We start from the raw sequence: 11,384 nt of genomic DNA on the forward strand, positions 1-11,384 counted from the left end.
GCCTTATACTCTCATGAGGCATATAAGACCTGTTATCAGTCCGAAATCGACCCCTGGACACAAGATCTGAAAGGATTCGACATCTGGGCAGTATGGAGGACATTCCACAGATCCAACCAGGGGACTCAATGGAGATATTGTCATATTGCATGTGTCCAATGATTTCAGAAGAATGAGAATATGAGAAGGACTTAGGGGTTGATTTTGAACTAAGCTCTGGGAGATAGACAAACATGGAAAAGATACCCAATGGCTGCAGGAATAGTTAGGAAAAGTGTGGCTTTAATGTAAACACAACATTCGATTGGCTCAGCACAAACATTCCACATGAGAGAGCAACCAATAAACTACGGAGGAGGAGGAGGAGGAGGGGGGTGCAGCACAAAAACATTCACAGTAAAAAAAAAGAAATCTGGTATAATCATATATATACAGTAGGGTGTTTAAGGTGAGAATGGAACGGGGGACTGAGAGATGAGGAATGACATGTGGAGTATAGAAGGATGAAGGGATGGGATGCATCTTCAGGTGAATGAGTGGAGAGCAGTACTTTTCCTCTGTGAAGAGAGAGAGCGTGACAGCCGGGGTTTCACTGTGGCCTGCTCAGAATTCAGAGGTCAGGGGGCGGGGTTTAGGGCTAACCCATAGAGATGATAAGAGCATGTGCACCATTGAAGCTTCTTTTTGAGTATTCGGCAAAACCGTTCAGGCCTTGTTGAAATTTGGGCAACCTATCGGCTGATGCCTCCTGGTGACTTGTTTGTGTTGTTATCCAATAGCCATTGCACACTTAGTCATCAGGAGGGATTAGCCAATGACCAACAGGATCATTAGTAGGGATAAGCCAATGAAGTTGGAGGTCCCATCCACTTTACTAAATTAAAATAACGAATGCCTTCAATGGCGATGCCTATGCTAGAATGTTTTTTTCCTCCCAGTTATATCCCCTAACCTTCTATATGGGCTAGCCCTAATACCCCACAGAGAGACTGCTGCTAAATTCCAACTCTACCCCTAGCCACTCCCACGTAGACACTCCAGTAGATCCACAACGATTAGATAGATATAAGCAATGTGGCAAAAATACCACCCACTCTATGTAAGGAGAATGTGCCGCAATTACCATATTGTTTAAACCAATCAAATCCTTTCAAATCTACAGGAATGCCTAGAGTATGGAGTAGGAATGGATTGGAATTCAGCATGCTTGGCTCACAAGGGTTATCCAGAGCTAAGCACTGTGTGGTTTATCTAATCTACAAATTACCTCAACTTCCAAATAACTGAGCATTCACATATTAATATTGTATTACATAAAGAACACCTAGCTCCTAGGAAGACCCTTTTGAACAAGCAGAGACTGGTCAGCGGTCTGTGGCTGTGTCCCTTTGGTTTCAAACTGCTTCCTCCCATGAAACTACAAATCTGTAAGGACTGGTGAGTGACAACAACATGGCGGAAACCTATCCAGTCCTTTCATCCCAGTGATAAGTGATAAGTGGTGATGAGAGGAGACTAGGAGACAAGCATACAGCACTGACCAGGTGACTTATGAGTGTGCAAGTCTAAAATAGGCACCTATTGCCCATATCTTACTTGTTTGTGAAGTAGTAGTACATTACAGAGGGAATAACGTGACGTTTGAGACGGTCCATCAGAGCAGCTCTAGACACACTGAGACTGAGACAGGACATAATATTTCCCCAGTCTGACAGGACAGGAAATAAATATGTGGCACGGGATTCTAAGGTAGGAGGAAGTAAGGAGGGCATGAGGTTAAAATAAAATCAATAAATCGTTCGATGATAATAAAAGCGTGTGTCCCTTCAATGACATTATATTGTAAAGATAGTGTGAAAGTGACCAATGATCTCTAATTGTATACCCCTGTCTGTCATGCTCAGAAGGTTGGCACTGATATGACACTTTCTAGACACAAATAAATCATTGGCTGTCAGGCATTTCATCACACTGCAGGAAGCCAATGGCAAAGCCTGCCAGACAACCCCCCCCCACCCACCCCCCACAGATGTTTGAAAGAGAGATTAATAAAACAGAGCAGAAATAGCTCGTGTAGAACAGCCCTGCATGAGTCCCTAAGAGAGAGGGGTTATATCCAAAACTGGACAGAATCCCCCTACAAGTCCCAGCCACCAGTACAACACCTCCCCTATAACATCACAACACCTCCGCAAACGGAGCACCAAGGGGTACGTTGAGTGGGGCTTTAAGGAATAGTTAATCCAAATGACAAAATAACATTAATATCCTTACCCTGTAAGCAGTCTATGGACAAGGTATGACAGAAATTCATGATATGGTTTTTGTATTTGTAGCGCAATCACTTTTGGGGGATTTTGACCTAATGCACATATTTTTTTTTTTTAAGTTAAATTGGTACCAGGACTTATATTTTATTATTTTTGCCCCTAATGCTAAAATGTTAGTGCCAGGAAAACATAACCAATACAGCTATTGCTGTCAAACCGTGTCCATGAACTGGTTATAGGGTAAGGAAACCAATGCAATTTGGTAATTTGGGTGAACTATTCCATTCTTCTTCTGGATGTTATAGATATGCTATGTATAGAATAGAAACATTATCAATTGAAATAGACAACACTCGGCTTTATCCATTACCTTTCTATCAGAGTTGTTGCGAAAAATGGCACAAAAACATTACATACCCCTTGGGATACCCCGTTTCTGATTAACATCTTACAGTTGTTCATACAATCAACAACAAAACATGAAACACATTCAGTAGGAAACACATGTTGATAACAAATAAATCAAAGAGTGGTGGTGGTATTCTGAAAAAAAAAAAAAAAGGAAAAGAGGAACAGAACATGGCAAAGAATCCTGCGTGGTGTCTGGCGGCAGCTCTTTGGGTCCCTTTGGACGATGTGTAGATTTACATAATTATGCATTTTAATATCATCAAAATTATCATCATTATTATTAACCATGTCATACCCTCCTATGCAACCTCTGTGCAGGGCCGGACCTCAGTATAAGCCACACCCCCTCAGGTTGTTGGCGATGATGATGTCAGTGACTGCGTCAAACACTACCTGGATGTTTCCTGTGTCAGTGGCACAGGTCAGGTGACAGTAGATTTCCTTGTTAGGCGAACGGCTCTTACTCTCAAATTGCACCTGGATGTATGCAGTGGCATCATCGTAAGTGTTAGCACCTATAGGGAGAGCGGTGAGGAAAAGTGGGTGAGGTGACCGAGGTCAAAGAGGGGTGAGGGAGGTAGATGGAGGTTAGACACAGTACCAGAGAGCAGAGAGATGTACTGCCACCTGTAGGGTTCATCTGTCTGAGGTTGTGTGCATTTCACAAGGGAGATCTTACCTGTATATTCAGGGAAACAGATGCTCAGTGGTGACTTCTTGATCTTCTCAGCAAACAGATCCTTTTTGTTGAGGAAAAGGATGATAGAGGTGTCGATGAAAAACTTGTTGTTACAGATGGAGTCGAAGAGCATGAGGGACTCATGCATGCGATTCTGCCGAAAAAGACAACAGATGAAATGTAAGTTTGACAGTTTTTTTTTTTCTTTGTGATTATTAGGAAGAGTGTGAAATACTCACAGTTGTTTCGTCCTCATGCAGCACCTGATCATAGCCACTTAGGGCCACACAGAAGATTATGGCTGTCACATCCTCAAAGCAGTGGATCCACTTCTTTCTCTCTGACCGCTGACCGCCAACATCAAACAGCCTGAACAAAAAAATAAGAATGTTATATAAACACGCCATATAACATACCCGTAATCTGGAGCAATCGGGTATACTGGACTGATGTGTATGTGTAACTCCATTTGTATCTGATGGATCAAACCTGAAGTGCAGGTTTTTGAAGGTGAAGTGAGTCTCCACAATGCCAGTGGTCTTGACTCGGGTTCTGAGGATGTCCTGCTCTGTGGGTGTGTAGTCAGAAGCACCAATACGGTCCAGACTGTCCAGGTAGCTTATGAGATAAAAGAAAAGAAGAGGAATAAGGAGGGAGGGAGGGATAAAAAATTGAAGAAATAGAGATTCAGAGTATTGCTTTGAATCCTGAATGTCGATTGGTTGATAGCAGTGGTATATGACACTGTATACCATGGGTATGATGAGGCATCTCGGGGGTTAGTGGTATATTGCCAATATACTGTACCACGGCTAAGTGCTGTGTCCAGGCACTCAGCGATGCGTCTTGCCTAAGAAAAGCTCTTAGCAAAGGTATAGTGGCCATTTAGCACAACCCCTCGTGTCTTATTGCTTAAATATAGAGCTACAAAATTACATGGACAAGACTAACCAAATCCAGTCAGTACAAATATGAATCTCTGCACCTCGGCTTCTGAATTCCAACTCTACCCCTAGCCCCTCCCACCTGGACACTGGAGTAGATTTAAAATGATTAAATAGATATAAGCAATGTGGCAAAAATACCACCCAATAACAACAAATATGGAAATCTGCACTGAAAAGAATAATGACAAATATCAACCTTTGCACTGTAAGGAAAAACCAGTGTGGTCATTACAAATGCTACCCATTGCACTGTAAAGTATGTATAAACCAATAACCATTGCAGTCACTGAAAATATGAACTTCTGCACTGTAAATACTAACCAATGCAGTCACTGCAAATATGAACCTCTCTGCTGTAAAGACTGCAAATATGAACCTTTGCACTGTAAAGACTAATGCAGTAACTAAAAATATTAACCTCTTTGCTGTAAAGGTGAACCAATACTGTCGTTACAAATATTTAAATATGCAACTTAAAGTCAAACGTACCAAAAACATACCAATGCAATCACTGCAAATATAAACTTCCTGACTGTCAAGACTGATGAATGCAGTCACTACAAACAAGCCACTACACTGTAAATACTAACTAATGCAGTCATTACAAGAATGTAACTTTGCACTGTAAAGACTAACCAATGGAGTCAATACAAAGATTAATATTTGCACCTTAAAATTTTAATAATGGAGTCATTGCAAATATTAACACTTGCACAGTAAAGACCAACTAATGCAGTTATTACAGTTATTAACCATTTCAATGTCAATAGTAACCAATGCAATGCAAAAATATTAACATTTGCAATGTAAGGACTAATTAATGGAGTCACTACAAAGATTAACATTTGCAGTTGTTACGAATATTAACCTTCACTCTCAAGACAGTGACAATGCAGTCACTGCAAACACACCACTACATTGTAAACACAAACCAAGGCAGTTAGTGCAAATTTGAACCTCCGCAATGTAAAGACTAACCAATGGCGTCACTGCAAATATGAACTTCTGCACTGTAAAGACTAGCAAATGCAGAAATATGTAACTCTGCGTTGTAAAGACTAACAAATAAAAATAAAATCCTAAATGTTGTCCTCTGCACTATAAAGAACAATCAAAGCAGTAACTACAAATATATATCTCAATAATATCAAGACGGACCATATGACCTGTTGCATTCTACAAGGTTAAACGTGTCAACTTATCCCAAAACTTATAGTTTTATAGTAAAACTTATGGTAGAACTTATAGTCAACTTATAGTAAAAATTCTACATGAATGATTTATTATGTAACTTTCTCTCAAATATCTCACTGATGTCAATTTTTTTATTTTGCTCAATTTCAAGTGTAATGCATTCCAACATCATTGGTCTCAGAGTATACTCACTAGGCAGCAGAATCATTGAGCTGGTATTCCCTGGCCCTGTTGAAACACTCCTGGGTCCCGGCATCAGCCCAGAGACGCTTCATAGCTGTCAGCAACTCTGCAGAGTAGGGCTCTGTGTCCTCCATACGAGTGACCACATCACACACCAGCTTAGCATCCGCCTGGACACACACATATAGAAGAATATGATGTACAAAAGATGGAAAAAGGCATGGATCACCACACACATACAGGAGCACACACCCCACCTCCTCATACACACACATACAGGAGCACACATGCCACCTCCTCATACACACACATACATGAGCACACACTCCACCTCCTCATACACACACATACAGGAGCACACATCCCACCTCCTCATGCACACACATACAGGAGCACACACCCCACCTCCTCATACACACACATACATGAGCACACACCCCACCTCCTCATACACACACATACATGAGCACACACCCCACCTCCTTATACACATACAGGAGCACACACCCCACCTCCTCATACACACACATACAGGAGCACACACCCAACCTCCTCATTCACACACATACAGGAGCACACACCCCACCTCCTCATACACACACAAAAAAAGTTGGGACGGGGTACTGTGTTTACCATTGTGGGGCATCACCTTTTAATTGCTGTGGTTTTGAAAGTGAAATGTTTTCCCATTCTTGCTTGATATAGGATTTCAGCTGCTCAACAGTTTGGGGTCTCCCTTGTTGTATTTTTCATTTCATAATGCCCCAAATGTTTTCAATGGGTGACAGGTCTGGACTGCAGGCAGGCCAGTTTAGCACCCGGACTCTTTTACTACTAAACTATGCAGCAGTGATACATGCAGAATGTGGTTTGGCATTGTCTTGTTGAAATAAGCAAGGCCATCCATGAAAAAGATATAATCTGGATGGCAGCATAAGTTGCTCCAAAACCTCTATATATTGTTCAGCATTAATGGTGCCTTCACAGATGTACAAGTCACCCATGCCATGTGCACTAATGCTCCCCCATACCGTCATGGGTGCTGGCTTTTGAACTGTGCAGTCATAAGAAGCCGGATGGTCCCTCTCCTCTTTAGTCCGGAGGACACAGCATCCAATTGTTCTACTTTGCCTCAGTCCATCTTAAATAAGCTTGGGCCGCAGAGGCGGTTCTGTTTATATATGGATTCTTCTTTTCATGGTAGAGTTTTAACTTGCATTTGTGGATGCAGTGATGTACTGTGTTCACAGACAATGGTTTTCGGAGTGTTCCTGAGCCCATGCAGTGATTTCCACAACAGAATCATGTCTGTTTTTAATGCAGTGCCGCCTGAGGGCCCGAAGATAACAGCCATCCATTATTGGCTTTCGGCCTTGTTCCTTGCGTACAGAGATTTCTGTGGATTCTCTGAATCTTTTAATGATATTATGCACCATAGATGATGACATCCCCAAACTCTTTGCAATTTTACGTTGAGAAACGTCATTTCTTGAATTATTGCACTATTTGCCCGTGCAGTCTTTCTCACAGAGTGGTGAACCCCTCCCCATCCTCACTTCTGACAGACCCATCCTCTCTGGAATGATCCTTTAATAACCAAATCATGTTACTGACCCGTTGCCAATTGACCTAATTAGTTGTGTAATAATCCATGAGATTTTGTTTTTTCCAGTCTTTTGTTGCCTGAGTCCCAACTTTTTGGAAACGGAGTTGTATACATTTCTCCCTAAACCTAACCCTAATCACAATTTCCCTGCCGAAAAACCTTGGGGGAAACTATTTGTCAGATTTGTCTATCTTTTTGGGGACATCAGTTCCCACATGTACACAGATGTGGATCTCTCTCACACTCACACATGTTACCTTATCTATATTGACTATGCATGGGGACACCAAAGTGGATTGCCCATAGAAGAAAATGCTGACCTAATCCTAACCCTTATCCTAACCTTAATATCAACTAAACCTTAACCTCAATAACTTAATATTTATGTTTAAACTTACCCTAGACCTAATGCCTAACCCTAACATGTAAACGTCCCCATTAGACACTTGACCACAGTTTGGGGAAATATTTGTCCCTGCTATACAGTTAAGTCAGAAACACACACACAGAATCCAGCATGCCCAAACAACAAAACATGGACATATATCAATAAGGCATAGTATGAAGTGAAATTACTGGAAGTGTGACACTATGCTCTACTGGAATCCTCATTAAAGGGTACTTTGCCATGCACTCTGAAGCACGGTTTGGAACGGGCTATTGGTTGGACATTGGGGATGAACCCTATGCTGTCCGGGGACCATGTACCCACCTTCCTGTCCTTGTCAGCATACTCCACGCCCAAAGAGTCCATAGCTCGGAGGATGGCAGCCAAGCTCTGAATGGTGTTGCTGTAGACCACAGGCTTATACTGCTTCACATCATCCCCAGAAAAGCCATCCTCATGGATAATCCTGCACACATAAACAGACATCAGAACACACACTCACATCAACACACACACAATAAAACACACACACACACACGGACGTACTGTACGTAGGCTAAGTGTACATGCATGAGTGCACACACACAAACATTCACACTTCAGTGAACCCACATTTCAGCAGACTCTTTAGTGTATGTGCATGTGTGTGACCCAGAACAGGGTTGTCTTTGAACTGTCAAACAGCGCCTACTCCTTAGCACACACACCCAAATACACACAACACATCCCTGGTTGCCACCCCATGCTCTATTATATTCTCACTAGAGCACACACACCAGCCACTATACGCACTCTCAGTTTCAGATTTGTAATTACAAGGTGAGATGGTCTGTACATTACAGCCATCCTTGGCAACACTGATGTGAAATATTAAAGATCAGATTACAAATCCGTTGCACCACCAACAACCAGCATGACTGAAAAGAGTCAACTGTACAGAGACCTAGTCTGGAAAACACTCAGTAGTTAAAAACCACCCACTTAAAAAGGTGCAGAAGCCATATATCTGAGAATGTAATTTTTTACATTTTAAGGTGATTCACACATAATTTTCAATGATCTTTTCTTATATATTCATTAATTCACTTCACTTGAAGGGGCATAGACTTCCTCATTATGTGCCTTCCTTAAATGTTTATACCAGCACATTAATATGAACAAGTTCCATTACACCATTATTTCAACATTGTTCACCATTATTAATTGTTAACCTCACCATACACATACAGACACACACTCATTTCTGCAGAAGAAAATACTATTCTAATATGGTTCCGAGTATACCATAAGGTTTATTGTGTCAATAAAATTTCTGCAGATTAACAGAGCGATCGATGTAAGCACACACACAGATCATTATCTATATGCATACACACAACAAAACTATACAAATACACATACGCAAAGGCACATGAATACACACAGAAGGTGCAGCGACTATCTCAGCTCCAGGTTGTCCCTGTCCCATCCTGGGGTTATATAATACAACCAATGGAACCATATGCAGTTCACAACAGAAGAGGCTGCTGGGAGATGCTTTTGGGTAACTGTCTGTACCGCTAGGGAGAACCCCCAGCAGGATTAAATATAGAGGGAGTGCTGGAATAGAAGGAAACAGAGTGTAGTGGAGCAGTGTGCGGTGGAAAAAGTAGGGTTGGTCTGTGTATGACTGTGTGTCGGGGTACAGTTAAAACATTGAAACCTCACAACTGGACATTTTGGGGAGATGTCTGCATAGCAACAGACGTTTTATTATGTGAATGAAAATATTATGAAATATGCACTTCTGGATGGGCCCCAGATAAAGGGGTTCAATTTAAAGAAGAAATCTAGTAACAGGCTTTAGAAAAAGAACAGTGATTTAGATGAGAGAGTGGTTTAGATTAGAAAGGGAAAGGTTTAGATGAGGTTTTAGATGCCATATTTTGAGAGTAAATCCGCTTTATAGGCAAAGTACTCTGGGCGATATCAGGCACTTAAAGCCATTAAGATTAAAGCAGAGGTATTCGCTAATGGAGCTGTAGTGTAGTGACCTCACTAAAACACACACACAGATAGGGTTCACACAAACACACACACTGTCATAAACCACCACGTATTACCCATCCCTTTCTTTCGATAGACGTGAAAAACCCCTGGGTAAATTTCAGCACCATTTCAGTGGACAGCACCCATGCGGCCCGCAGTTGGCAGTGAGCACCGCCTCCGATTACTGTCTACAGGAGGAGCTCGAGTCACCGACAGAGGTACGGCCTATGAGGAAACATGGCGGAGCTAGCAATCCAGCCTCACTATGGGCAGGGGAGGCGCGATATCAGGCCTCATTAACACGAATATATATTTTAAAAAACACCACTTACTTCATTTGTTTGACGATGGTGCTTTTGCCCGATTCTCCTCCCCCTAAAGGGAATAGAGAGCAAAGTATGATTCGATTGTCTTTAGGGTGACTTGACATCAGGACCACGGAGAGCACTGGCCGCCCCGGCCCGGCTCTCTGCAATCCACATTCCCCGAATAGTGCAGAACGGGCAGTCCCGTTATAAACCGTGTCTTACCAAGCAGTAGCAGCTTCACGTCCTTTGCGGCAGTGACTCCATCATCCTTTAGGTTTTTCTCGATGGCTTTGCTCCGGTCCAGAGCCGCGCGCTCCTCGGCGCTGAGTGTACATCCCATAGCTGGAGCCGAATGAACAATCCCTTCTCCTCTATTCCGCCCTGTCCCTCGCCGACTCAATCTGTGTGTTTGTCTCTCTCCCTCTCGTTCAGTCAGCTACAGCATGAGGCCCGGATTGAGGGCAAATGAAGCCGGGGTCCGAACAGGTTTTTTCCGTGCCTGTATACAGATTGCGCTCCGTCCCTCTTGGAGCGGGGGGTGGGGTCGTTGTGCTCGAGCCTGGGGACTGGGGGGTCTCTATAGGGCGGCGCTGATGACAGCGAACGCGAGCGATCTCATCGTTCAATTTCTTCACAATAGCGAACGGAGAGAGGAGGGGAAGGCTGTGTGCGCGAGACTCACCTAGCGCAGACAATCTCGTTGACGTCAGAACCAAGGCTGGCGCTAATCGTCCGATGTGACCACATTCAAACCAGGATGTTAGAGGCAAATGTTGCTTTCGCGGAATTGTTTAGCCAAATCTGTAATGTGTGTTTATTACATAAAACGCACGGTCAACACAATACTGGAATTGGGTTAGGCCTACTCGCCTTTCGTGTATTAATAGGACTTGGTAAACAGCCCAGAACCTTTATGTCACGTCAACTGCAATAGTCAAGCACAGAACACAAAATATCATTGCTTACATTTTATTAACTCTTAATCTAACAACTGCTGTCTGTGTGTGAAAATATAAGTAAGCGGTGTGTATATTAAAGCTTCTTATCCGCACACACGACATCTGGATACACGGTTAAGTGAAGTGGTACAAGGGAGGGATTTTACATTTACAATGGACTACACTGACACCAAGAGCTAGAGTTAAACCAACATCCTTTTTGGAAAATTCATTCTGAAACAACCATTGCAGATTAAACCAGGAGCCTAAATCAGCTAAACCCCACGTTTCACATATTCAGCCATGTGTAGATGGATTAGATATTCACTTTCCCATGAGGGGTATGAGGATCTTCATGTTTCCCAAAAATTCAGAGTTTTTCTCCATAACCTAGCCTTAAACATAATCTAGGATTTTGCAAAGTGAATGTTT

The 11,384-nt window shown here is 42.5% G+C and overlaps 1 protein-coding gene across 2 annotated transcripts; it reads right to left on the reverse strand.

Annotated features, from left to right (window-relative positions):
* Nucleotides 1–262: 262 nt before the first annotated feature.
* Nucleotides 263–10,692, reverse strand: gnao1b (guanine nucleotide binding protein (G protein), alpha activating activity polypeptide O, b). 2 transcript variants are annotated; one of them, XM_010880001.5, is made up of 8 exons: nucleotides 10,237–10,684; nucleotides 10,039–10,081; nucleotides 8,003–8,144; nucleotides 5,694–5,854; nucleotides 3,850–3,978; nucleotides 3,600–3,729; nucleotides 3,361–3,514; nucleotides 263–3,196 (listed from the first exon to the last, which is right to left on the reverse strand). In XM_010880001.5, exons 1-8 carry the CDS (start codon nucleotides 10,352–10,354, stop codon nucleotides 3,009–3,011), a joined length of 1,065 nt encoding a protein of 354 aa, XP_010878303.1. In that variant the 5' UTR covers nucleotides 10,355–10,684; the 3' UTR covers nucleotides 263–3,008. The 2 variants fall into 2 exon arrangements, with proteins under 2 accessions (XP_010878303.1, XP_019907002.1); XM_020051443.3 differs by having other exon boundaries at nucleotides 3,600–3,978; nucleotides 10,237–10,692.
* Between the last annotated feature and the right edge of the window lie 692 nt (nucleotides 10,693–11,384).

Source organism: Esox lucius, chromosome 2 (genome assembly GCF_011004845.1).
Source record: "Esox lucius isolate fEsoLuc1 chromosome 2, fEsoLuc1.pri, whole genome shotgun sequence".
NCBI classification, from domain to species: Eukaryota; Metazoa; Chordata; class Actinopteri; order Esociformes; family Esocidae; genus Esox; species Esox lucius.